Source organism: Leucoraja erinacea, chromosome 9, assembly GCF_028641065.1.
Source record: "Leucoraja erinacea ecotype New England chromosome 9, Leri_hhj_1, whole genome shotgun sequence".
Classification (NCBI taxonomy): domain Eukaryota; kingdom Metazoa; phylum Chordata; class Chondrichthyes; order Rajiformes; family Rajidae; genus Leucoraja; species Leucoraja erinaceus.
In genome coordinates, this window is record NC_073385.1 from 17,406,437 (window position 1) to 17,433,583 (window position 27,147).

General features: G+C 45.1%; 1 protein-coding gene across 1 annotated transcript in view; it reads right to left on the minus strand.

Moving 5' to 3' along the window:
• The window catches only part of rps6ka5 (ribosomal protein S6 kinase, polypeptide 5), a 177,949-nt gene that overhangs the window by 50,135 nt on the left and 100,667 nt on the right, over nt 1-27,147 (minus strand). The window contains exon 6 of the mRNA XM_055640220.1: nt 796-879. Within this exon, the coding sequence (XP_055496195.1) occupies nt 796-879 (84 nt within the window). The remainder of the gene's footprint in view (nt 1-795; nt 880-27,147) is intronic.

Consider the following 27,147-nt stretch of genomic DNA (forward strand, 5'->3'; position numbering starts at 1 on the left):
CCACACTGACAGCAATCTACCATACACCAGTTGTATCCTACAAGCGAGGTACAATTTACAGAAGCCAATTAACCTACAAACCTGCACTTCTTTCAGATGTGGGAGAAACCGGAATTTCCACAGAAAACCATGTGGTCATAAGGAGAATGTACAAATACTGTACAGACAGCACCCATAGTCAGGATCCATTCTGGATCTATGGTGCTGCAAGGCATTAACTCTACCGCTGCGCCACCGTGCCACCCCATTAATTTTTTTTCTGTAATATTTATTATGGTGACACATCAATTAAGATGAACACATGATTCTGATTACTGCCTTTAGTTGGATAACACACATCTCCAGTTATCCAGCGCGGGGGAGCTGACATCCCCCCGATGCAGGAGCTGAACGCTTCGACGCGGAGGGACCGAACGCCGCCGACTACGGGAGTCAAGATCGTCCCGTCAACGGGGGCTCGAGGCCCACGACCGAGGAAGAACTAAGGGAAGGACTTGAACTTTATTTCGCCTTCCATCACAGTGAGGAATTTGTAGGAGTCACTGTGGTGGATGTTCATGTTAAAATGTGTTTTTGAGTCTGTTGCTTTTAATTGTATGACTGACCTGGCCAATTAAATTCCTCGTATGTTGCAAAACATACTTGCTGAATAAAGTGCGATTCTGATTCTGATGGCATGTTGTCACTTGCAGGCGGAGCACCAAGGCAAATTCCTTGTATGTGAATATACTTGGCCAATAAACGCATTCATTCATTCATTTCAATACACCACAAACTGTGAGAGAGATCACGTACCTTATCATGTCCTGCATCGCCTCCTTGTACAATTTCTGGAGCCATATATTCTATTGTTCCACAAAAGGAATATGCTCGTTCATTCTACAGATTAAAAAAAAACTAAAATCAAAATTGAAATTTAACATTCACAACTTGGAAACAACCATACGATTACACATTTCTCTGCAGGATATAATGAAAAGCACTAAATCAAATATTTTTCACAGCGATGCAGAGTCATAATGTTGTACAGCACAGAAACATGGCCTTCGAACCGACTTGCCCATATTGTCTGAGATGCCCATGTATTCTAATTCCATTCACCTGCATTTGGTCCATATCCTTCTATTCCTTTCCCATCTACAGTACATACCTGTCCAAATGCTTTTAAAGATACCACGATTGTTCTTGCCCACACCACCTCGTCCGGCAGCTTATTCCGTAAACCCACCACCCTCTCCATGACAAAACCTGCCCTTCAGATCTCCTTTATATATTTCCCTTTTCAGCTTAAACTTATGTCTTGTAGTTTTATGCTCATCATCTACCTTTGGTAAAAGACTCTGAGCACCTACCCTCTCAATGCCCCTCAGTTGTATAAAATCTCTGTAAAGATTTAAGTCATATCTCAGGTCAGCAATATCTGGCCTTCCTTTGGGAGGGAATTGTGTGCCAGAGAAAACACAATACTCGGTGTAAAGGAATGCTTCCAATTCCAAGCCCGGACACAAAACCAGACGTACAAGCTTTGGTGCGTGTTTACGAAAAAAAGGATCCTTGATTTTGTAGTCTTATGTGTAGAAACTCTCAAATTAACATATCTAACAGGAATGCTTCCAATCCCCCTCTGTTTTGAGAGACCCCCCCCCCCCCCCAATTTTTTGTAATCCGGATTTTAAAACCCGTTGAAATCTCCGCTTTCCACGAGACAGTGGGGTGGGACTGCTGATAGAGGGCGCCGATTGGACAAGAGAGAGACTTTGGTGATGGGGGCGGGAAAATTGAGTGCGATGAGGATTCCCTGCACTGACCTTTTTGTCGGGTCTTTGTCGTTGGGGCTACGAGGAGCGGCCTCCAACAGAATTAGCCGGGGACATATGCCGACTCACCTTTTCGTCGCGGAGCTGGCCGAGACCGGGGGGTGGGGGGGGGCTGGCTGGCTGCTGGACGCCGCACATCCCCCTGCGGAGGTTTTGAGAGGCGGGGGAGCCCGATCCCAGGGAGACCCCCCCCCGGCACTTTTTTTGTAAGCACTCCGGATTTTAAAACGCGGTGAAATCTCGGGACTCTGCGAGCGCACGCCGGGGTTTCCACCGAGACAGTGGGGTGGGACTGCTGATAGAGGGCGCCGCCAGCCGGGGGCTTTGATTGGAGAGTGCAGTGGAGAGATAAGAGCTTCGTAAAATGTAAATTATGTTGTGTCTGGGGTCTATTTGTGTGTAATGTATGGCTGCAGAAACAGCATTTCATTTTGACCTCCAGGTGTCCAAATGACAATTAAATAGACTATTGACTATTGATTGGAGGAGGGAAACGTGCCCAGGTCATAGGGTCACAACGGCAGCCCTGACCTGCACCTCATCCGCAGCCAGGACTGATCCCAGCGGAACCACCACTGGACCATCCCTGTCCCCACCCGAGTGTCTCCTTCCCCACGCCCGGGGGTGGTCAGAGACGTCGAGAGTCAGACGGGAGCGGTGCCCCCAGGCCCACAGTCAGCGCAGAGAAGCAGCGTTAAACCCAACTCTGCCTCTCCCGCCAAGTTAACCTACAGCCCTGCCTGGACTTAAGGGAAATATAGCCCAGGCTTACAGCCAGTGCAGAGAAGCAGCGCTAGCTCCACGGCTCCGGACTGGTATTTCATCAGTCCAGGCAGGGCTGTAGGTCAACCCTGCGAGACAGGCAGAGTTGAGCTGCATTTAGTGCTGGATTGAGCTGTAATTACCGTTCACAGGACCCACAAAAGCCTCCGAAGCCTCGCGTGTGTGTGTGCGCGAGTGTGCGCATGCGAGCGCGGCCGCCAAGAAATTGTGTCCCCCCCTGTCCCCTCCATATTTTGAAAGTGATTTTCGTCACTGCATGAGAGCGATAGGATACCTGTCTGGACGGATTCTCTGAAGAGCAATTCATCTAATTAAACCAGGGCGCAGTAAAATAACTGCTGCTGGATAAAAAGCAATAAACCTTTGGAGGCTATAAGTGTGTCAGGGGTTATGAGGAAAAGGCAGGAAAACGGGGTTGAGAGGGAAAGATAGTTCATGCATGATTGAATGATGGAGTAGACTTGATGGGCTGATTCTGCTCCTATATCTTATGAACACAAGCATACTGTTTTCCCGACTAATAACCGCAACGTTAAAGATTTCGGCCTATACCAGAAGAGAATGAAAACGCCCACAGTGTTTCCAGGTCACACTGTAAGTGCAGGAAAGAAGAATAAGGCAAAGCAAATGATTCACCTCCGTTAAATCCTTGACCCAGATTGCTTTCTGCTACAGAAGACCGCAAGAAATTGCAGCGAATTGTGGGCACAGCCCAGACCATCACACAAACCAACCTCCCTTCTATTGACTCCACTTATACCTCACGCTGCCTCGGCAAGGCCAGCAACATAATCAAGGATGAGTCGCACCCTGGCCACTCCCTCTTCTCCTTCTCCCATTGGGCAAAAGGTACAGAAGTGTGAAAATGCACACCTCCAAATTCAGAGACAGTGTCTTCCCAGCTGTTATCAGGCAACTAATCCTACCACGACCAGAGAGCAGTGCTGAACTACGATCTACCTCATTGGTGACCCTCGGACTATCCTTGATCGGACTTTGCTGGCTTTACCTTGTACTAAACGTTATTCCCTTGTCATGTATCTATAAATTGTGATTGGCTCGATTATAATCATGTTTTGTCATTCTGCTGACTGGTTAGCACGCAATAAAAGTTTTTCACTGTACCTCGGTAAATGTGACATTAAACTAAACTGTATTGAAGAAATCCACCCATGTTGGATCTTTTTTTCGTTAACTGAAAGCAGGCATCAAATCCTTAACTGAAGATCAGTCAATTTAGATTTTTTTAAATTATTGTCTTATTGCAACAAATGTAATGACAAATGGAATCTCAATATTCCCTCCAAGTTCTCAACAAGTCCCTTTTTTTCAATTGTCCAGAAAAATATGAAGCGAGATCTGATGAGCAGAAATGTTCAAGAAGGAACTTCAGATGCTGGAAAATCGAAGGTAGACAAAAATGCTGGAGAAACTCAGCGGGTGCGGGCCGAAACGTTGCCTATTTCCTTCGCTCCATAGATGCTGCCGCACCTGCTGAGTTTCTCCAGCATTTCTGTCTACCTCTGATGAGCAGATACAGCTTCAAATCATCGTAGACAACAATTAACAGAATTATTCAAACACCACTTCATGTATATAAGTTTTAAGTAAGCACCATATGTGAACATACAATCAACACTGAAGAGTTAGAAGGTAAAGATCGTGATCGACCCAAGAATTAATTATGTGCAGTGAATGAAAGAAAAAACATATTTGGTGAAAGGTTCCGTGTTCTCACTGCCCAACTTTTCACAAGTACTTTACAGTACTGTCAGTACTGTAAATTGCCCCAAGTATGCAGGGAGTCGATGAGAAATTGGGATAACATATGGCCGTAAGTGATCGGAGCAGAATTATGCCATTCGGCCCATCAAGTCTACTCCTCCATTCAATCATGGCTGATCTATCTCTCCCCATAACTCTGACACCTGTACTAATCATGAATCTATCTATCTCTACCTTAAATATATCCACTGACTTGGCCTCCACATCTGTGGCAAAGAATTCCACAGATTCACCACCCTCTACTAAAGAAATTCATCCTCATCTCCTTCCTCAAAAAACGTCCTTTAATTCTGAGGCTATGACCTCTAGTCCTAGACTCTCCCACTAGTGGAAACATCCTCTCCACATTCACTCTATCCAAGCCTTTCACCATTCAGTACGTTTCAATGAGGTTCCCCCTCTTCAGATTCAGATTCAGATTCAACTTTAATTGTCATGGTCCATCTAAACTCCAGCGAGTACAGGCCCAGTGCCGTCAAACGCTCATCATATGTTAACCCACTCATTCCTGGGGTCATTCTTGTAAACCTCCTCTGGACCCTCTCCAGAGCCAGCACATGCTTCCTCAGATATGGGGCCCAAAATTGCTCTCAATACTCCAAATGCTGCCTGACCAGCATCTTATAGAGCCTCAACATTACATCTCTGTTTTTGTATTCTAGTCCTCTTGAAATAAATGCTCACATTGTGTTTGCCTTCCTTACTGCCGATTTGACTTGCAGGTTAACATTTTGGGATTCCTGCATCAACACTCACTCCCAAGTCCCTTTGCACCTCCAATTTCTGGATTCTCTCTTATTTAGAAAATAGTCCACGCCTTTATTTCTACTACCAAAATGAATGACTCCACACTTTACACCATATTCCATCTGCCACTTCTCTGCTTACTCTCCCAACCTGTCCAAGTTCTTCTGCAGAGTCCCTGCTTTCTCTACACTACCTGCCCCTCCACCTATTTTCTTATCGTCTGCAAACTTGCCAACAAAGCCTTCAATCACCTCATCCCCACAAAGCCTTCAATCCCTACATAGAACTAGTGTGAACGGGTGATCGATGGTCAGCATAGACTTTGAGGGCAGAAGGGCCTGTTTCCATACTGTATTTCCAAGCCAAACTAAACTGCAACTCCAGAGAATTTACAAGTGAAAAACACTTTGTTAACAAAAATATTTTCATATTGCTCAGCATTTTTTTTTCTGGTGACTAAAACATGAATAAATAGGTTATTCGTATCGCAAAGCACTTGTGGCTAATAAACTGTGGTTTGTGTAAGTGTTTGAAATATAACTAACTCATGTACTCGAAGGAAATGCTAGACCTCAAGAGATATGCAGCTCACATTACCTACAGTTGCCTTCCAACTGGAAACTACCTTGCTCTCGTGCAGAGGAAAAGAAAATATATCAAAATAGAAAGAAAAACTGTTACATGGAATCTAGATTTAACTACATTACCAAGGAAAGCATTTAGAAATCTGGCACACACACGGTTTCCATTGATTGAATGGTAAAGCATGGAAACAGGCCCTTTGGCCCACTGAGTCCACACTGACCATTGATCAGACACAAAATGCTGGGGTAATTCAGTGGGTCAGGCAGCATCTCTGGAGAGAAGGAATGGGCGACGTTTCGGGTCGAGACCCTTCTTCAGACTGATGTCAGGGGAGCGGGCGGTACAGAGATAGAATGTAGGCGGAGACAGTAAAACTGGTGGGAGAACTGGGAAGGGGGAGGGGATGGAGAGAGAAAGCAAGGACTATCTGAAGTTAAAGAAGTCAATGTTCATACCGCTGGGGTGTAAACTACCCAAGCGAAATATGAGGTGCTACTCCTGCTGGTTCTCACTCTGACAATGGAGGAGGCCTAGGACAGAAAGATCAGATTGGGAATGGGAGGGGAGTTGAAGTGCTGAGCCACCGGGAGATCAGCTTGGTTAAGACGGACTGAGCGGAGGTGTTCAGTGAAACGATCGCCGAGCCTGCGCTTGGTCTCGCCGATGTGGAGAAGTTGACACCTGGAACAGTGGAAACAGTAGATGAGGTTGGAGGAGGTCCTTGGCCCTGACCATTGATCAACCATTCATGCTAGTTCTGTGTAATCCCACATTCGCATCCGTTCCCCAAACACTCGGGGCATTTTACAGAGGCCAATTAAACGATAAACCTTTGCGGTGTAGGGCAACCGGAGCAGCAGGAGGAAACCCACTAAGTCAATGGGAGAACGTATAAACTCCACGCAGACAGCACCCGAGGTCAGAATCAAACCTGGGTCTCTGGCGCCGTAAGACTGCAGGTCTACCAGCTGATCAACTGCACCGCCCACCGTGTCTATCCTGCGTTTGGCTTGCTAAAATATCTGCACTGATATTCTAAGAAGAAATCTGTTTGTACAATGCTAAAATCAATCAGTGCAACCAAAATATGAATGGTTCTTGGACAAGCGTAAAAATCTGATGTTATGCAGATCATAGGAAGAGCATGAGCAGAGGTCATAGCCTCAGAATTAAAGGACTTTTCTTTAGGAAGGAGAAAAGAAGGATTTTTTTTAGTCACGAGGGTGGTGAATCTGTGGAATGAATTGCCATAGAAGGTTGTGGAGGCCAAGTCAGTGGATATTTTTAAGGCAGAGATAGATAGATTCTTGATTAGCGCGGGTGTCAGGGGTTATGGGGAGAAGGCAGGAGAATGGAGTTAGGAGAGAGATCGGGGGGGAGATTCCCCCCGTCACGGGTACCATGTACTCCCGTGCTACCTGCTCCGTTGTTGGATAGTCGGCGACTAAACCGTCTCCCCCACCTGGGTTTGCCAGGTGAGGAGGGAGCTGTGGACCCTCAACAGGACAAAAAACAAGACCTGTCAAAGGGCAGATGAGCTTCTAGCGAGCCAACGGCCAGCCACACTTCAGTAGAAGTTGCGATCACTGTCGTACATAGCATTGTAAGGAAGGATGATAAAGCACACATACCAACATCCTATACTTCCAGTGGCGGAAGTCCGCAGGGACTGGAGGGCAGAGATGTGTGGTGCATCCGTCACCGTTCCCGTCGGAAACCAGCGCCACTGTGTCGCTAATGTTTCCAACGATGATGAATGAATGAAGGGATAGATAGATCAGCCAAGATTGAATGGCGGTGTAGACTTGATGGGCCGAATGGCCTAATTCCTCCGCTCCTGTCACTTATGAACATAATATCAATGTGGCCCTCTCTCTTTCCCACTTGAGGCCACTTTTCTACTGTCATTGGATCCATTAAATTATTTGCCGTTTAATTTCTACTTTTACTTGGAAAATCATGAACATTTACAGCAAAGAATAATTATTCCTCTCCTCCATGTCCATGCTTCCCAAAAAATGATTTATTTATCTTGCTCCCACCTCCAACCTTGGTGTAAAGCTTTGCATATAACGGCCCTTCATTTGGTCATTGTGGTTCCGTTTACATACATAAAGGTTTCTGCCTCCCCCTCTCCTTCAGACCTGCAGCATGCTTCTGGTTAATGTCCCCCACCCCATGCTACCTCATCTGTTGGCTTCCTCCAGCAATTTGTGTTTTGCTCGACATGCCAGCATTTGCAGTTTCTTGCATCACCCGTTCATTTACATGTTTCTGCAGCCTAGAATAATGGCACTTGGTGTATAAAACTGTTGCGGTGAATCAAATATTTTTTTGAAACAAGGCACATTTACAATTTAAGGGCCTGTCACACTTTCACGACCTCTGCCCTTGACTCATACTCGCAGCATGGTCGTCACGAGGTCCTAGGAGGTCGTAGGTAGGGCGTGATGCTAGTCGTAGGCAGGGGCGGAAAACCCGGGGGGGCCAGAGGGGACACGTCCCCCCCCCCATGTTTTGAGAGGTGGGGGACATCCCCCCCCAAGATTTTGTGATCCCGATTTTAAAATCTCCGCTTTTAGCGCTGGATTGAGCCTCCGAAGCCACGCGCGTGTGTGTGAGTGTGCGCGTGGCCGCCAAAAAATTGTGTCCCCCTTCCCCTCCATGTTTTGATAGCGAGTTCCGCTCTTGTACGTAGGTACTCGAGGCATCAAGTAGGTCAGGCGTTTTTTCAACATGATGAAAAGTGTCCACGAGTAAAAAAGGTGGTGAATTAGGTCGTGAAAGTGGGACAGGCCCTTTACAATACAGAAAGCAGATATAACAATATGGAGCATCTAATCTAGTTTGAGGTACATTTAGCTTTTCAAACACAAAACCAGAAACACGATTTAACATTACGAAGGGGTTAAATATTCTTGTTTTAACACAGATGCTCAGTTCCGCTGCGCAGAGTAAGCATTCAATAAAAGTAAATGGATTTAATTTCCCTTAATATACAGTATTATGACTTGGGCCTTTCTTCAAACAATGGATTCCCAGGTAATTATGTTGACAATAGCTGGAGCATGACTGACATTTTTATCATCTGAAAATAATTGCTGGTAAGTGATGATCCACTTCATTATTCTCATTGGAAAAAAATAGTTTTGCGATAACGTCAATAATACGAAAACCATCAAGAATATTTAATTGTCACATTCACGGTGAACAAAACAATCAAATTCTTACTTGCTGCGGTTTTACAGGCACATTAGCACAGTAACACCGCAAATAAATAGACAATGATCAATAATACAATAAATTATCAGTAATACTGGGTAACCAGACCATATTAGTGCACCTAAACAAAGTCCATAGTAGATCGTTGTTGAGGTAGGGTTGTGGTTCGGGTTATTCAACATGGTTCAGGAGCTTGATGGTTGCTGGGAAGAAGCTTAGAGTTTAGAAGAATGATGGGGACCTCATTGAAACTACCACACGGTCACAGGGAAGTTCCTCTGTGATCCTGTTAATTGAAATCAATGAAGATATACTGTGCATTTACCTCGCTAGTGTCCCTTCTTGAGACTCCAATGGTCTGTAGTCACAACAGATACCACACCCAAATGAACTGGATTGGATCAGCCTCAGATATATATCTGCATGATTCAGTGTGTACATTTTACTTTAAGCTGAAATATCAAATTTAGATTCCTGTATAACCATGATGATCTACTTTTTAAAGACCAATTTATCATAGGTTGTTTGAGCTAATTGCTAAATTTAATAGCACATCACCTTATCAATTCAGTTCAGTTTCAGCTGAGTTTATTGTCACGTATACCAAGGTACAATGAAAAGCTTTTGTTGCGTGCTAACCAGTCAGCAGAAAGACATTCATTTACAGTGTATAGTTACGTGATAAGGGAATGACATTTAGTGCATTGTAAAGCCAGCAAAGTCCAAACAAGGATAGTCCGAGGGTCACCAAAGAGGTAGGTAGTAGTTCAACACTGCTCTCTGGTCGTGGTAGGACGATTCAGTTGCCTGATAACAGCTGGGAAGAAACTGTCCCTAAATCTGGAGGCGTGCGTTTTCACACTTCTATACCTTCTGCCTGATGGGAGAGGGGAGAAGAGGGAGCGGCCAGGGTACGACTCCTCCTTGATTATGCTGCTGGGCTTGCCGAGGCAGCGTGAGTAATTAAATTCCACTAAAGTGCGTGCCCTTTTAAAATCGACAAAACCCACTGTCGATGCATGATCAGGGACAGCGAAACGGCCGCTGGGTTTCTTACAACAGTTTCACCGAGATATTCTTGATGTCGCCCCCCCTGCATCAGAAGGTGCAGATCCAGAGCCAGCAACATTATGGGGGACCCCTTCCACCCCAGCAACGGACTGTTCCAGCTGCTACGGTCAGGCAAACGCCTCCGTTGCCATGCTGTGAAAACAGAGAGGATGAGAAGGAGTTTCTTCCCTGAGGCCATTAGGACTGTAAACTCCTATCTCACCAGGGACTAACTTACAGTACCAATTTCTTTAAAATTACTATTTTTTTCTATTTTTTTTCTACAAATATGTAATTACTGATTCTGTTCCATTCTGTTTTGTAGTTTTTTTGCACAATCCGCAAGCATTGCCACTTTTCATTTCTCTGCACATCTCGTATGCGTATGTGACGAATAAACTTGACTTGACTATACAAAGTCAAATAAAGCTCACCCATCCTATTGTTGGAATAAAAGTAGTAAAGTAGGTTACAACCAATCTCCGACCAGGTGTGGTTTAAAATGTTTCTATGTGTCTATGACCTATTTGGATATAGGTCGCTATTAAAAATAAACACAGCATCTACTGATACTTAAGTAGGTTTCCAATCTGTGCCATTCTTGCCAAATATATCAACATTATTTTCAGTATGTTCCCAACTTAACACTTCTGCAGCTCCTCAATCAAGTCACTCCATTTACCTTGAGATTATACTTTGGTCTACAGGATGCTAATTGTTGCAGCCACTGTTTCCTCAGCTGTTGCTCCTTCACTGCACTTTTACTCATCTACTTATGTGATTTGGTCCCACATTTTGAAGGGGCTTGGGAAGTTTTGATTAATTGAATTGATTGATTGAATACATTTTTATGGTGGCGTGATCAAGAGAAGCTCTGCAATACAGGGACTCCAGGGACCAGAGGGTGTCATGGGCTGGCACCGAGGTGAGAACAGGGAGGAAATGGAGGGAGGAAAAAGCAGTGGAGGTGGCAGAGTCACGCCTAAGGCAAAAGGCATTGGTGGGAGTCATGGCAACTGGCAGAGCGGGTTTGGGATACTTCCCTAAGACACCGATTGGCAAGGCCCGGGGCAAGGAGAAACACCATCTAATCCAGGAAGAGGTCCGAGCAGGTGTGGAGGAAGGGCGTGTGAGCAGGACGGTGGGGCTCAGGCAGCAGGGAGCGTGGACAAGGTGGAATCATCCACAGATCTATTTGCCTGATATGCAGACTGCAGGGGGTCCAGCAGGGGGTTTGTGATATTTTTCAGGTGGGCCAGCACAAGCCTTTTAAGGGTCTTCATGATTACAGAGGTCAGTGAGACAGGCCTGTAGTCATTAAGACAAGTAATCCTTGGCTTTTTTGGGTACGGGAACAATAGTGGAGACTTTGAAGCAGACAAGGACAGTACATGTTTGCAGGGACTGGTTAAAAATGTCTGTGTAGACTGGTGCCAGTTGTTTGGCACAGAGCTTGAGGGTAGAGGGGGAAACATTGTCCCGTCCTGGAGATTTCCGGCTTTTCTGTCTCTTGAATAGCTTTTCCACCTCCTCAATTGCTAATGTTAGTGATGGAGAAGTGGCCAGACTGATGTTGGGCAGCAAGGAGGGGGTAGGTAGTGGACGAGGGCCCAGTCTTTGCAGACTAGTCAGGCTGTAAGTGGGTGTGAAGTAGTGATTGGGGAGGAGAGTGTGGGGAAGGGTCCAGTCTTTGCAGAAGCTACAATACTGCAAATGCAAAGCATGACGTGCTGGAGTAACTCAGCGGGCCTGATGGCATCCGAGGAGGGAATGGAAACATAGAAACATAGACATAGAAAATAGGTGCAGGAGGAGGCCATTCGGCCCTTCGAGCCAGCACCGCCATTCATTGTGATCATGGGTGATCGTCCCCAATCAATAACCCGTGCCTGCCTTCTCCCCATATCCTTTGATTCCACTAGCCCCTGGAGCTCTATCTGACTCTCTCTTAAATCCATCCAGTGATTTGGCCTCCACTGTGGCAGGGAATTCCACAAATTCACAACTATCTGGGTGAAAACGTTTTTTCTCACCTCAGTCTTAAATGGCCTCCCCTTTATTCTAAGATAGACAACATTTTCGGTGGGACCTTTCTTCAAACTAGAAGAGGGGTCTGAAGAAGGGTCCAAATTTGCACGTCGCCTCTCCATTCGCACCACAGATGCTGCTTGATCCGCCGGGTTACTCAAACACTGTGTGTTTTGCTCAAGATTCCAGAATCTGCAGTTCCTTGTGTCCCTACAGCCTGTTGTGAATGAATAGAAGTGAAATGATGGTGGTGTGAAAATACATTTACAGAGTGTGTATATAATTGGGGCAAGTGAATTTCAATGCAGCAAAGTTTGTTTCTTGCTGTGCTGAGGGGAAAATAAAGCTTTGGATATCTCTCTGAAAAGAAGAATATCGATAGAGAACCAAAGGGATCGCGAAGAACACAAATCATTAAATGTGGCGATACAAGTTAAATCTATAAACAGGAAAGCATGCACAGAATAGCGTTCCTCCCGGCATGATACTGAAGTTTTTTCAAAGAACAGATACTTCAGAGGAATATACTCCGACAAATTTTCACCCTTCGTGAAGCCACAGTAGGCATCTGCTGTGCTGATCAGCACCATAACAGAAAAAACATAGAACTGTAAAGGGCCTGTGCCACTCGGCGATTTTTTCGGCGACTGCTGGCGTCATATCAGTGTCGCCAAAAGATTTTGAACATTTCAAAATCCAGCAGTGAGAAAAAAATGTTGCGACCCTCGAAAAAACACCGCGCGTCATACGTCATCACGCCGCATCACCGTGGCAACACGCACCCACCAGGAACAGGCTACATTTCTATTTGCAGAAAAGAAGCACGAGGGATGATTTACTTGAAGCCCTTAAACTTTAGGCTCTCCTTCCCCTCCCCTTCCCAGCTCTCCCACAGCCTACTGTCTCCGCCTCTTCCTTTCTTCTTCCTGCCCCCACATCAGTCTGAAGAAGGGTCTCGACCCAAAGCGTCACCTATTCCTTCGCTCAACAGATGCTGCCTCAACCGCTGAGTTTCTCCAGCATTTTTGGCTACCTTTGATTTTTCCAGCATTTGCAGGTTCTTTCTTAAACAAAGGTTTGGGCGCTCTATTGTGGAGTTTTGGGATGGAGAGTATTTGTCAGCCTTGGAGGTCAGCAATGGGCGCTGGAGATTGGAGATTTTGAGACAGAAATGGCAATGTATGTACTTGCCATTTTCCTCAAATCTGTACGTTCTTTATAGACATAGGCTTGTTGGGGTGAAGAAGTATATGGAGATTGGGTGAGGTGAGGCCAAGGGTTTTGAAGCAACGTCAAGAATTTTATAGTCAATGTGCTGTTGAATCAGGTGCCAACCTAAATCAATACGCTCAGGGTGCTTGTTGATAAGAAATAGAGATAATTTAGTAATTAGGTCACACTGGGAGACAGGAGGCCTGTTACATTTCAAAGGCAGGGCTTGTAGATTTGTTTTAAACTGACCTTAAACTGGTTACTACACAGTTGAGAGCAGTCAGATAGAATATGTCTACATTACATATATTATTTGAGCCATCTGTGGTTTGTAGCTATGTAAATATGTATGGTCACTGATAAGGAAAGGCAAGCAGAAGCTCTCTCATATTATTATTTACAAAAGAATGCTGGGGACTATACAGTAATACAACAACTCATATGGATACTTTGATCTGGATTGATTTAAAGGGGAGAGGATAAACAGGTAGCGATTGATGCACTCAACCAGAAAGATATAAAACTTTAATGGTAGGAGAAGGGGAAAGGAACAAGCTGGGACTGTTCACCCAGCACGTGGTAGCAGAAGCCGAGACGTTGGATCTCCAATGGCTATGGATCCATTCTCCTGAAGCGAATTTGAGTATAGGAGCAGGGAGGTTCTACTGCAGTTGTACAGCGTCTTGGTGAGACCACACCTGGAGTATTACATACAGTTTTGGTCTCCAAATCTGAGGAAAGACATTCTTGCCATAGAGGAAGTACAGAGAAGGTTCACCAGACTGATTCCTGGGATGTCAGGACTTTCATATGAAGGAAGACTGGATAGACTCGGTTTGTACTCGCTAGAATTTAGAAGATTGAGGGGGGATCTTATAGAAACTTACAAAATTCTTAAGGGGTTGGACAGGTTAGATGCAGGAAGATTGTTCCCGATGTTGGGGAAGTCCAGAACAAGCGGGACACAGTTTAAGGATAAGGGGGAAATCTTTTAGTACCGAGATGAGGAAAACATTTTTTTCACGCAGAGTGGTGAATCTCTGGAATTTTCTGCCACAGAAGGTAGTTGAGGCCAGTTCATTGGCTATATTTAAGAGGGAGTTAGATGTGGCCCTTGTGGCTAAAGGGATCAGGGGGTATGGAGAGAAGGCAGGTACAGGATACTGAGTTGGATGATCAGCCATGATTATATTGAATGGCGGTGCAGGCTCGAAGGGATTGAATGGCCTACTCCTGCACCTATTTTCTATGTTTCTGTGTCAGTGGTCAGATCACAACAAGCAGGTCCTTTGGCCGAACGTAATCTAATGTTGACAAGTTGCAGTTGTTGACAACACACGCAGTCCCGCAGGTAGATCACCTTTGATGGAAGGAATGAAATGGAATGACACGGATGGCACACAAGTGCATCCGGTAAATCAGACGGAGAGGGGGGAAGAGGAAGGATTCTCATTTAACTCAGTACTAGGCCAATCATCTCCTTGAAGTAGGAACTAATCTGCTGCCCACTTGTGGGCAGCAGATTTGTTCCCACTTCAAGGAGCTATTTCTTCAGCTATTGTTTCTGATGATCAGAGAGTACAAGGATGTCTTCAGGCCTTCCAGACTCAACATCGAGTCCTACAAATCCAAACCTTCAGTGACTTAAGTAATAAATGAGACTCAGCACATTTCAGAGAAATTGCCTGCTCCATTTTAAAGTACAATGAAACCTTCTGAACCTTCTGAATTTTGTAGTTGGCAGGGCAGTACTCTGCATATCGCCAACTTGGACAATTTAACATTTTAACAAGCCAATTAACCTACAAACCTGTACGTCTTTGGAGTGTGGGAGGAAACCGAAGTTCTCAGAGAAAACCCATGCAGTTCACGGGGAGAACGTACAAACTCCATACAGACAGCACCCGTAGTCGGGATCGAACCCGGGTCTCTGGCGCAGCATTTTGCTGTAAGGCAGCAACTCTACCGCTGTGCCACCGTGACTGCCCGAAACCGAAACATTGTAGGCCTCGGTAATTTATAGGGTTTCTTCACACAACTCCCTTCAATCAATAAAGTTGCTGGTTCTCCTCGACACTTCAATCTTTCTAACAAGCATGCCCAGGGCTCACTCAATCCACTACTGTTTTCCTTTCCATGGTGCACTCTGCAGTTGTTTCAGTAGTAATTTAATTGACAATGGCTAGATTCAGTTAACAAAGTGATAGATTCATTCTGTCATCCACATTGTGTCTTGCAAATATATATAGACAGGCTCTCCAATCTTTAAAAAACACAAATGATGGCCTAACCTGCTGGTATGAAGGCACAAAACAAAAACTGTATTTAGGCCATTTCGAACGGCGATGAGGGAAACCTTTTTTCACCCAGAGTGTTGCGAGTCTGTGGCGTTCTTTGCCATATGGAGGCAGAGAAGGCCAATTTGCTGGATGCTTTCAAGAGAGAGTTAGATCGAGGTCTTAAAGATAGCGGAGTCAAGGGATATGGGGAGAAGGCAGGAACAGGGTACTGATTGTAGATGATCAGCCAAGATCACAGTGAACGGCGGTTCTGGCTTGATGGGCCAAATGGCCTCCTCCTGCACCTATTGTCTGTCTATTGTCTATTTACAGATACAGCATGGAAATGGGCCCTTTGACCCACCAACCAGTTATCAATCACCAGTTCACACTAGTTCTACGTTATCCCATTTTCTCATCCACTCCCTTCACATTAGGGGAAATTTTATGGAAGCCAATTAACCTACAAACCCACACGTCTTTGGGATGTGGGAAGAAACCGGGACATGAAGGGGAGAATAGGGGAACAGGCAAACTGCAAACAGACAGCACCCAAAGTCAGGAATGAACCCGCATCACTGGCAACGTGAGTCTTTTGACAGTCGGGACTTCCTCTGGCCCTAGCGACTGACACGGAGCATCAAAATTCAAAAACAACGAAGGGGAAAAGATTTTATTGGAATCTGAGGGGTAACTTTTTCTCACAAAGGGTGGTGGGTGTATGGAACAAGCTGCCAGAGGGGGTATTTAAGAAGGAACTGCAGATGCTGGAAAATCGAAGGTAGACAAAAGTGCTGGAGAAACACAGCGGGTGCAGCAGCATCTCTGGAGAGAAGGAATGGGTGACGTTTCGGGTCGTGATCCTTCTTCAGTCTCTTGACTGACCAATTGTACAGTAGTTATTTAATCGAAGAGGAGCAAAACATCCAGGTGTTCTTTCATGTCCATCTTGTTACAAACGTTGGCCTCGCTGTCATCGTCCGTCCTGAAAAGGACGCAAGCTTCCGGCGACAATCAGTGGAAGCCGTCACTTGTCGCAGTAGATGATGGTGGTAGCAGAATTAGCTCAGGATACTTCCAGTTCCCAGCCCCACGACGTGGACACTTCTCACATCCAAGGTAGATAAAAATGCTGGAGAAACTCAGCGGGTGACGCAGCATCTATGGAGCGAAGGAAAACGCGGCGTTTTGGGTCAAGACCTTTCTTCAGACTGATGTGGGAGTGGTGGGGGCGGGAAGAAGAAAGGAAGAGGCTGAGACAGTGGGCTGTGCGAGAGCTGGGAAGGGGAGGGGAAGGAGGGAGAAAGCAAGGACTACCTGAAATTGGAGGTCAATGTTCATACCGCTGGGGTGTAAACGACCCAAGCGAAATATGAGGGGCTGCTCCTCCAATTTACGGTGTATCTCAGTGCACATGACAATAATAAACCTACACCTACGTGCCATTGTCTCGTCTATTTTTTATCCTACCCGACCACCACCCCCTTTTCTGCCATATTGGCAGCATCTCCTTTGCAATGACAGATGTAATTAGACGCTTTAGTACATGATTCAGTCCAAGATTCTGTGCCGCCACATATCATATTGGCACATCTGTTCAGAATTAATCAGAAACACTATTCTTTGAGCACAAGACTGTCAAAGCTGATCTATCTGTGGGTCTCTGACTATTACTGAAAATAGACTGTGCTTTTCCCCGAATTAAAGCTAGAATGTTTCGGTTAACCACACAAGAGATCACAGAAGCAGATAGGAAAGATGGCCACTATGAAGGATTGTCTATAGCAGCGCCCAGACCCAGAATGTTATATTCCACAACCCAGTTAGTTCCATCTCAGTAAGGGTCTCGACCCGAAACGTCACCCATTCCTTCTCTCCAGAGATGCTGCCTGTCCTGCTGAGACACTCCAGAATTTTGTGTCTACCTTCGGTTTAAACCAGCATCTGCAGTTCCTTCCTACACTAAAGCACCCTTTAATGTCATTTTTTAATTATTTGTGTGTCATTTTAGTATTTATCCCCTAGTTTTAAAATAGGTTATATTCATGATTTAGACACGAGTGGAACTGTTGGGGAGGATGTGGCCAAGAGTGGGTCGAGTATGTTCAAGATTGCAGATGATACAAAATTGACTGTGTGGTAGTCAGCAAATTGAAAAAGCATCACTAGGCAGAGAGGTGACAACTGAAGATGAGTAGGATGAGGTGGAAGAAGACTACAGAAGACACATTAAACGGGAGGATAGTGAGTAGTGAGGAGGGAACAAAACATTCACAGTGCACCCCTTCAAGAACCATCACATCCTTCCCATAATGTGCTGCCCAGAACTGTATTGAATACCTCATCTTTAGTTATTGAGGCTTGCATTAAACTTTCCTTTTGCTAAATTCTCCATCTGCAAAGTCCTTTTCCTTTCTGAATATCGATACAAATTATTGATTTAGAACCACGCCAAGACTTTCTGGCTCCTACACGGGCCCTTAAAAATAATAACCAGAGAACGAGTAGAGCTCTTTAGGGTGACAAGGGCACAGGTGTGTAGGGTGTATAATATCAGTGATACCTTGTGACTCCGTCTTTGCCTTCCTAATATCCTTTTTAAGCACTTCCATACATTTTTTTACAGAATGCTTTATTTTCTGAACAAATACTTTCCTCTGCTAATGAGGGATGGAACACAAGAGAAGGGAGGCTAGGATAAACTTGATGCAGCTCTGCTTAGACCACAGCTTGATTGGTAGGTACGGTGCTTGAATTCACATTATATGAGAAATGTGATTAATGGACAGATTTAGGAGGGCGTTGGGACTTAAAAATTATAGCCATGTAAGATTGGATGAACTGGAGTTGCATTCTATGGAGCAAAGGAAGCTGGGGGAATTACTTATGTGGGATGGATGTAATTATAGAGTATTTAATAATGATCTCTTTTACTCCAGAGAGTGATGGGAATCAGGAATGAATGCATGAAAGGGTGGTAGAGGCAGCAGTGATTTCCACATCTACACAGTATTTGAATCGAGGTGGATATGATGGCCTGAATGGATTTTCTACATTGTAAATTTTCTATAATTCTATGATTTAGCTTTCATTACCGTTTTAGTTAAAGTAATCAAATATTAAAAAATAGTCATTCTAAAGACCTTTTGGTAATGATATTAAATTTTAAATTCTGATCACTGGTTACCAAGCCACTGACCAGAGGAAATCATTTCTTCCCTCGAGCAAAAATCTTCAATTCTTCAGCATCTTGAAAGTCAAAGTAGCCTTTATTGTCATTCAGGCCTTTCGGTCTGAACGAAATTTCGTTGCCTTGCAGTCATACATATAATAAAAATGACAAAAACACACAATAAACACAAATTAACATCCACCACAGCTAGTTCACCATGCACCTCCTCACTGTGATGGGCCGCCACTGCCGCCGGAACGCCACAGTTCCGAGGTCGGGTCGCTGCTGCCGCTGGAACGCAGCCCCAGCTCCAAGGCCGCCAGCTCTGCTATTAGGCCTCGGCGCAGGCGGAGACAGAGACAATTAGGTCAATATTAACCTTGGCTGTTACAAGAACAGTCTTAACTTCTCCAACTCTCACGTTATTTAAGTTTGTCATCCCAGACACCATCCAGGTGGATTTTCAAGAGAGCTAGATAGGGCTCTTGAAGATAGCGGAGTCAGGGGATATGGGGAGAAGGCAGGAACGGGGTACTAATTGTGGATGATCAGCCGTGATCACATTGAATGGCGGTGCTGGCTTGAAGGGCCAAATGGCCTACCCCTGCACCTATTGTCTATTGTCTAATACTTGCACCCATTCTAAGTCCTGAAATGTTAACAATATTTTTTTGCTACACTTCTATTTATAAATTACCATGCAACCCAAATGCATCATATCATCTTAAAAGATCAGTGTCAATTGATTACAAACAAAAGATTAGAACCACCGCTGTGTGGGGAGGAGGGGGGGGGGGAGGAAGAGAACAAAGGAGGACCCTGTGTGGGGGAACGGCCGTGAGAAGGGAACAAAGGAGGACCTGGCACGGGATAATTTAAAACTTTGTTGGCACCCTTTGTGCGTCGATTCTTTGCATACCTTGGGTGTGAATAGGGTGACATATCATGGCACTGCCATGCAAAAATAAAGTATCATTTATTCATTCATTCATTATTGAAATGCAACTCTAAATATATCGCCGTTCCTTCACTGTCGCTGGGTCAAGATCTTGTAACTCCTCCAATATTAAAGGCATACCCACATCTCAAGAGCTGCAATTCAAGGTAGGTTACTGCCACTTCTTAAAGGCAATGGAGGATGGGCAATTAAATGCTGGCCCAGCCTGCAAAGCACACATCTCTGAGAATAACAACTCTGTAGCCATCAACAGGTCTAATAATCCATTCCATTTAACAATACTCTTAACCTTAGATCATATAACCATATAACAATTACAGCACGGAAACAGGCCATCTCGACCCTTCTAGTCCGTGCCGAACACATAACCTCCCCTAGTCCCATATACCTGCGCTCAGACCATAACCCTCCATTCCCTTCCCATCCATATAACTATCCAATTTATTTTTAAATGATAAAAACGAACCTGCCTCCACCACCTTCACTGGAAGCTCATTCCACACAGCTACCACTCTCTGAGTAAAGAAGTTCCCCCTCATGTTACCCCTAAACTTCAGTCCCTTAATTCTCATGTCATGTCCCCTTGTTTGAATCTTCCCTACTCTCAGTGGGAAAAGCTTTTCCACGTCAACTCTGTCTATCCCTCTCATCATTTTAAAAACCTCTACCAAGTCCCCCCTTAACCTTCTGCGCTCCAAAGAATAAAGCCCTAACTTGTTCAACCTTTCGATCATACATAGAAACATAGAAAATAGGTGCAGGAGTAGGCCATTCAGCCCTTCGAGCCTGCACCGCCATTCAATATGATCATGGCTGATGATCCAACTCAGTATCCTGTACCTGCCTTCTCTCCATACCCCCTGATCCCTTTAGCCACAAGGGCCACATCTAACTCCCTCTTAAATATAGCCAATGAACTGGCCTCAACTACCTTCTGTGGCAGAGAGTTCCTGAGATTCACCACTCTCTGTGTGAAAAACGTTTTTCTCATCTTGGTCCTAAAAGATTTCCCCCTTATCCTTAAACTGTGACCCCTTGTTCTGGACTTCCCCAACATAGGGAACAATCTTCCTGCATCTAGCCTGTCCAACCCCTTAAGAATTTTGTAAGTTTCTATAAGATCCCCCCTCAATCTTAAAAAATTCTAGCAAGTACAAGCCGAGTCTATCCAGTCTTTCTTCATCATGTGTTTGGGTCTCCAGTGAATCTTGAACCGTCAGCCTTCTCAATCAGACATGAGAACACAATGGCTGACACAAACTAAGGCACTGGTTACAAATGAAGGAAGACACAAAGAATTGCAAAATGCTGGAATCTTGAGCAAGACACAAAATCTGAAGAAGACACCTGACCCAAAACATCATCCATTCCCTCCATAGAAGTTGCCTGACCCACTAAGTTACTCCAGCACTTGTGTCTTATCTCTCAATAGATCCAATTTGACAATCCTTCATTCTGACTTTCCCCACTGGCTCAGACATGAGGTGTTTGGTTAAACATGCTGTGGTGTTATCAGCTTGTACTGTCAGCAATTAGAGGTGCAAAATGTTTATACGTTAAAGAAATTTCATCAAATGGCAAGCAGGAAGTAAGCAAAGTGTCCGATATGGGGTAGAAAGGTCACTGCTTTATAACTGAAGAAGGGTCTCGACCCGAAACGTCACCTATTCCTTCGCTCCATAGATGCTGCCTCACCCGCTGAGTTTCTCCAGCATTTTTGTTTACCTCCTATATAACGGTGCGTTTATAAGTATCTTGCCCGCATATGAATTCAATGCTGAAAACAGCTGCAAGATACCAAAATGTGGCATTGAGACTAAAACAGAAATTGGACTAAGAATCAAGAATATTGTGAATGGTTTGCGCTGGAGCTGGGCAGATCAATCAGAAATTAAATGTTACACCACCGCTTGCAAAGAATTGTAATTGGGATGAATCAATGGGCAACATGTCCTAATGATTAGAAAAAGCAGGGAATTTTGAATGGGTCTTCGGGTGACTAAACACCCATTAAGCAGTCTATTTCACTTACTTCCTGCTTGCCATTTGATGAAATTTCTTTAACTTGTATAAACATTTTGCACCTCTAATTGCTGACAGTACAAGCTGATAACACCACAGCAGGTTTAACCAAACACCTCGTGTCTGAGCCAGTGGGGAGAGTAATTTAACAAGTCAGAATGAAGGATTGTGAAATATGCAGTACAAGGAATTAAAATTGAAAGTGGGTGAGTAGTAGGAAGGAACTGCAGATGCTGGTTTACACCGAAGATATACACAAAATGCTGGAGTAAAGCCCCTGTCCCACTTAGGAGACCTAAACAGCAACCTCTGGTGACCTTGCCCGCCACCCAAGGTTTCCATGAGGTCACCGGAGGTTTTGGTCACTCGCCCTAATGGTCGAAAGTGGTTTCCGCGTGGTCGAGGCTTCATCTAGGTTGCTGCTATTTTTTCATCATGATTAAAACCGGCCTTGACTAAAAATAGGTTGTCATTTTAAAAATCGATAATTTTTTAGTCGCAGGTCTAGTCGAAGCCGGTTTTCTTCATAGTCGAGGAAGGTTTTCAACATGTGTGGAGAGGTGGTAAGAGTTTGCAGGTCACCTCAACCTTGATTATTTTTTGGGTGGCAGGCAAGGTTACCAGAGGTTGCTGTTTAGGTCTCCTAAGTCGAGACAGGGGCTTAACTCAGCAGGACAGGCAGCATCTCTGGAGAGAAGGAATGGGTGATGTTTCGGGTCAAGACCCTACTTCAGAATTCGGTTCCAAATAGAGAGGGAAACACAAGACTGAATTAAGAGAAAAGAAAGATTTAAGTTTTATGTAAACTATTGAACAACAATTAAAATAGAATAAAACCTGGATGCTGGAAATGCTCAGGTCGGTTAGCTTCCGTGGAGAGAAAAACTGATGTGTTATCAATGACATTGTATTGGAACTTGGAAGAGTTAGGAATTAATCACATTTTTAGTCGCAGGAACTGCAAGGGAGCTTAGCAGGAAGGGAACAAGAGGTCTTCTGATGTAGTGAGACCAAGAAAAATTAAACGACATAACGCAATGCAAGCATTTATTTCCAAGAGTGAAAATAGAAAAACAGGGATGTATTGCTGAAGATCCATAAAGGGCCTGTCCCACCAGCATGCGATAGCATGCGTCTAGCACGACCAAACGTGGTCGCTTGAGGCGTACGGCCTCGCGGGGCCGGTCCCAATTCCAAACATGGAGGCGTATGGAGTTGTGCGGGGCTGGTCCCGACATCATACTCACCAATCAGCTGGGCAGGAGGCGGGCCGACTGAAATTGGACGTCGCACGCGCTAGGCGTACGCCATCAGGACGCTGCGTACGGCATCAAGACGCTGCGTACGACGTCGAGACGCTGCGTACGCCCATCGATGTGCTGCGTACGGCCTCAATGCGGCTGCGGGCCGACAGGCCATTGCCGCGCGGAATGTTCGGACAGTGCAAGATTTTTGGTGCCCCGGGGGATGTCAGGACCAGCCCCGCACAACTCCATACGCCTCCGCCGATCGAAGTGGGACCGGCCCAGCAAGGCCTTACTCCTCAAGCGATCACGTTTGGTCGCGCTAGACGCATGCTATCGCATGCTGGTGGGACAGGCCCTTAAGGTGCTGGTCAGGCAAGCAATTTTGGGCACCATGTCGGAGGAAGGATGTGCTAGCTATGGAGAGGGTCCAGAGGAGGTTTATAAGAAGGATCCCAGGAATGAGTGGGTTAACATATGATGAGCATTTGACGGCACTGGGTCTGTACTCACTGGGGTTTAGAAGAATGAGGGGGGACCTCATTGAATCTTACCGAATTGTGAAAGGCTTGGATAGAGTGGATGTGGAGAGATGTTTCCACTAGTTTCCACTTTTTTCAAGGCAGAGATAGATTACTGATTAGTACGCGTGTCAGGGGTTATGGGGAGAAGGCAGGAGAATGGGGTTGGAGATATAGATCAGCCATTCAATCATGGCGGAGTAGACTTGATGGGCTGAATGGCCTAATTCTGCTCTTATCGACGATGACCTTATGTGCCATGGTACCAACCGAGAGGGTGGCAAATACATGTTTAATCGCACTTATTGTCGAAGTCATGCAGCATGGAAATAAGCCCTTCAGTCCAACCTGCCCATGCCAACCAAGTTGCCCCATCCACACATAGAGTTGATCTCTGTGGAAGAGGCGCAAGTATCTAAATGGTGGCCGATTGGGAAAGGGGGAGATGCAGCGAGACCTGGGTGTCATGGTACACCAGTCATTGAAGGTAGGCATGCAGGTGCAGCAGGCAGTAAAGAAAGCGAATGGTATGTTAGCTTTCATTGCAAAAGGATTTGAGTATAGGAGCAGAGAGGTTCTACTGCAGTTGTACAGGGTCTTGGTGAGACCACACCTGGAGTATTGCGTACAGTTTTGGTCTCCAAATCTGAGGAAGGACATTATTGCCATAGAGGGAGTGCAGAGACGGTTCACCAGACTGATTCCTGGGATGTCAGGACTGTCTTATGAAGAAAGACTGGATAGACTTGGTTTATACTCTCTTGAATTTAGAAGATTGAGAGGGGATCTTATAGAAACTTACAAAATTCTTAAGGGGTTGGACAGGCTAGATGCAGGAAGATTGTTCCCGATGTTAGGGAAGTCCAGGACAAGGGGTCACAGCTTAAGGATAAAGGGGAAATCCTTTAAAACCGAGATGAAAAGAACTTTTTTCACGCAGAGAGTGGTGAATCTCTGGAACTCTCTGCCACAGAGGGTAGTTGAGGCCAGTTCATTGGCTATATTTAAGAGGGAGTTAGATGTGGCCCTTGTGGCTAAGGGGATCAGGGTGTATGGAGAGAAGGCAGGTACGGGATACTGAGTTGGATGGTCAGCCATGATCATATTGAATGGCGGTGCAGGCTCGAAGGGCCGAATGGCCTACTCCTGCACCTAATTTCTATGTTTCTATGTTTTCTAAGTAGAAAAATGAAAAAAGCTTTTCACTGTATCTCAGTACATGTGACAATAATACACTAAACTAAAGTAGAATAGAGAGGGAAAAACAAGGCTTGAACTGTGAGATATGAAAGTATCAACTACTTTTGGATTACAACAAAAAGAACTGAAGTAGCAGGTCAGGCAGCAACTGTGGAAGGAATAGACAGGCAACATTTCGGGTCAGGACCCTTCTTCAGACACCCAATCCAAAACGTTGCCTGTACATTCCTCCCATAGATGCTGCCTGACTCACTGAGTTACTTCAGCACTTTTATTTTAAGCTGAAGATTCCAGCATCTGCAGTTCTTTTTATTTCCAACTAATTTTAAGTAAATATATATGGACATAAATGGCTCCGATCCATTTCTTCATGTCATTTGAGATGAACATTAACTTTCTGTCACAAACTCAGTCGATATCTGGTTCATCATCTACAGCAACTTCCTGTTGTTCAGTCATGAACCAGATAGTGAGATGCTTTTTATCGTGAAATTTAACACAAGAGTACCGCATCTCAGGCAGTCAGCCATTTAAGTTGAATTGTTCTCTTCCCTTGCCGAATGTTATGCCCCTGTCCCACTTAGGAAACCTGAACTGAAACCTCTGGAGACTTTGCGCCCCACCCAAGGTTTCCATGCGGTTCCCGGAGGTTTTTTGTCTGCTTCCATTACCTGCAACCTCCGGCAACCACCTGCAACCTCCGGGAACCGCACGGAAACCTTGGATGGGGCGCAAAGTCTCCAGAGGTTTCCATTCAGGTATCCTAAGTGGGAGAGGGGCACACTATTCATGCCTGCGGACATCATTATCATTGTATCCTCTACTGCAGATTATGGACCAAAAACTGACCCAAATGGACAACAATCCTAATCAGTAAAACTGGTGGAGAGAACAGCCAGCCCTTGCTATGGGTCCTATCCTATAGGTTAAATCAAGTCAAAAGTCACGTTTACTGTCATACTCGCAAGTACAGTGTGGTACAATGACAATCTTGCTTGTAGCAGCATTGCAGGCACATAGACAACACACAAAACATGAACTTGGACTATCTGGACTTCCAGAAGGCTTTCGACAAGGTCCCACATAAGAGATTAGTATACAAACTTAAAGCACAAGGCATTGGGGGTTCAGTATTGATGTGGATAGAGAACTGGCTGGCAAACAGGAAGCAAAGAGTAGGAGTAAACGGGTCCTTTTCACAATGGCAGGCAGTGACTAGTGGGGTACCGCAAGGCTCAGTGCTGGGACCCCAGCTATTTACAATATATATTAATGATCTGGATGAGGGAATTGAAGGCAATATCTCCAAGTTTGCGGATGACACTAAGCTGGGGGGCAGTGTTAGCTGTGAGGAGGATGCTAGGAGACTGCAAGGTGACTTGGATAGGCTGGGGGAGTGGGCAAATGTTTGGCAGATGCAGTATAATGTGGATAAATGTGAGGTTATCCATTTTGGTGGCAAAAACGGGAAAGCAGACTATTATCTAAATGGTGGCCGATTGGGAAAGGGGGAGATGCAGCGAGACCTGGGTGTCATGGTACACCAGTCATTGAAGGTAGGCATTGCAGCAGGCAGTAAAGAAAGCGAATGGTATGTTAGCTTTCATTGCAAAAGGATTTGAGTATAGGAGCAGGGAGGTTCTACTGCAGTTGTACAGGGTCTTGGTGAGACCACACCTGGAGTATTGCGTACAGTTTTGGTCTCCAAATCTGAGGAAGGACATTATTGCCATAGAGGGAGTGCAGAGAAGGTTCACCAGACTGATTCCTGGGATGTCAGGACTGTCTTATGAAGAAAGACTGGATAGACTTGGTTTATACTCTCTAGAATTTAGGAGATTGAGAGGGGATCTTATAGAAACTTACAAAATTCTTAAGGGGTTGGACAGGCTAGATGCAAGAAGATTGTTCCCGATGTTGGGGAAGTCCAGGACAAGGGGTCACAGCTTAAGGATAAGGGGGAAATCCTTTAAAACCGAGATGAGAATAACTTTTTTCACGCAGAGAGTGGTGAATCTCTGGAACTCTCTGCCACAGAGGGTAGTTGAGGCCAGTTCATTGGCTATATTTAAGAGGGAGTTAGATGTGGCCCTTCTGGCTAAGGGGATCGGGGGTATGGAGAGAAGGCAGGTACGGGATACTGAGTTGGATGATTAGCCATGATCATATTGAATGGCGGTGCAGGCTCGAAGGGCCGAATGGCCTACTCCTGCACCTAATTTCTATGTTTCTATGTTTCTATTTACAAGTTTGCAGACGACACCACTATGATGGGCAGAATCACGGAGTACCAGAAGGAGAGAGAGAGAGAGAGACAGAGAGAGAGAGAGAGAAAACTTAGTGACATGGTAGATAGACACAAAATGCTGGAGTAACTCAGCGGGACAGGCAGCATCTCTGGATAGATAGAAGAGATGCTGCCTGTCCCACTGAGTTACTCCAGCATTTTGTGCCTATCTTCAGTGTAAACCAGCATCTGCAGTTCTTTCCTACACATTAGTGACATGTGTCAGGACAAGCCT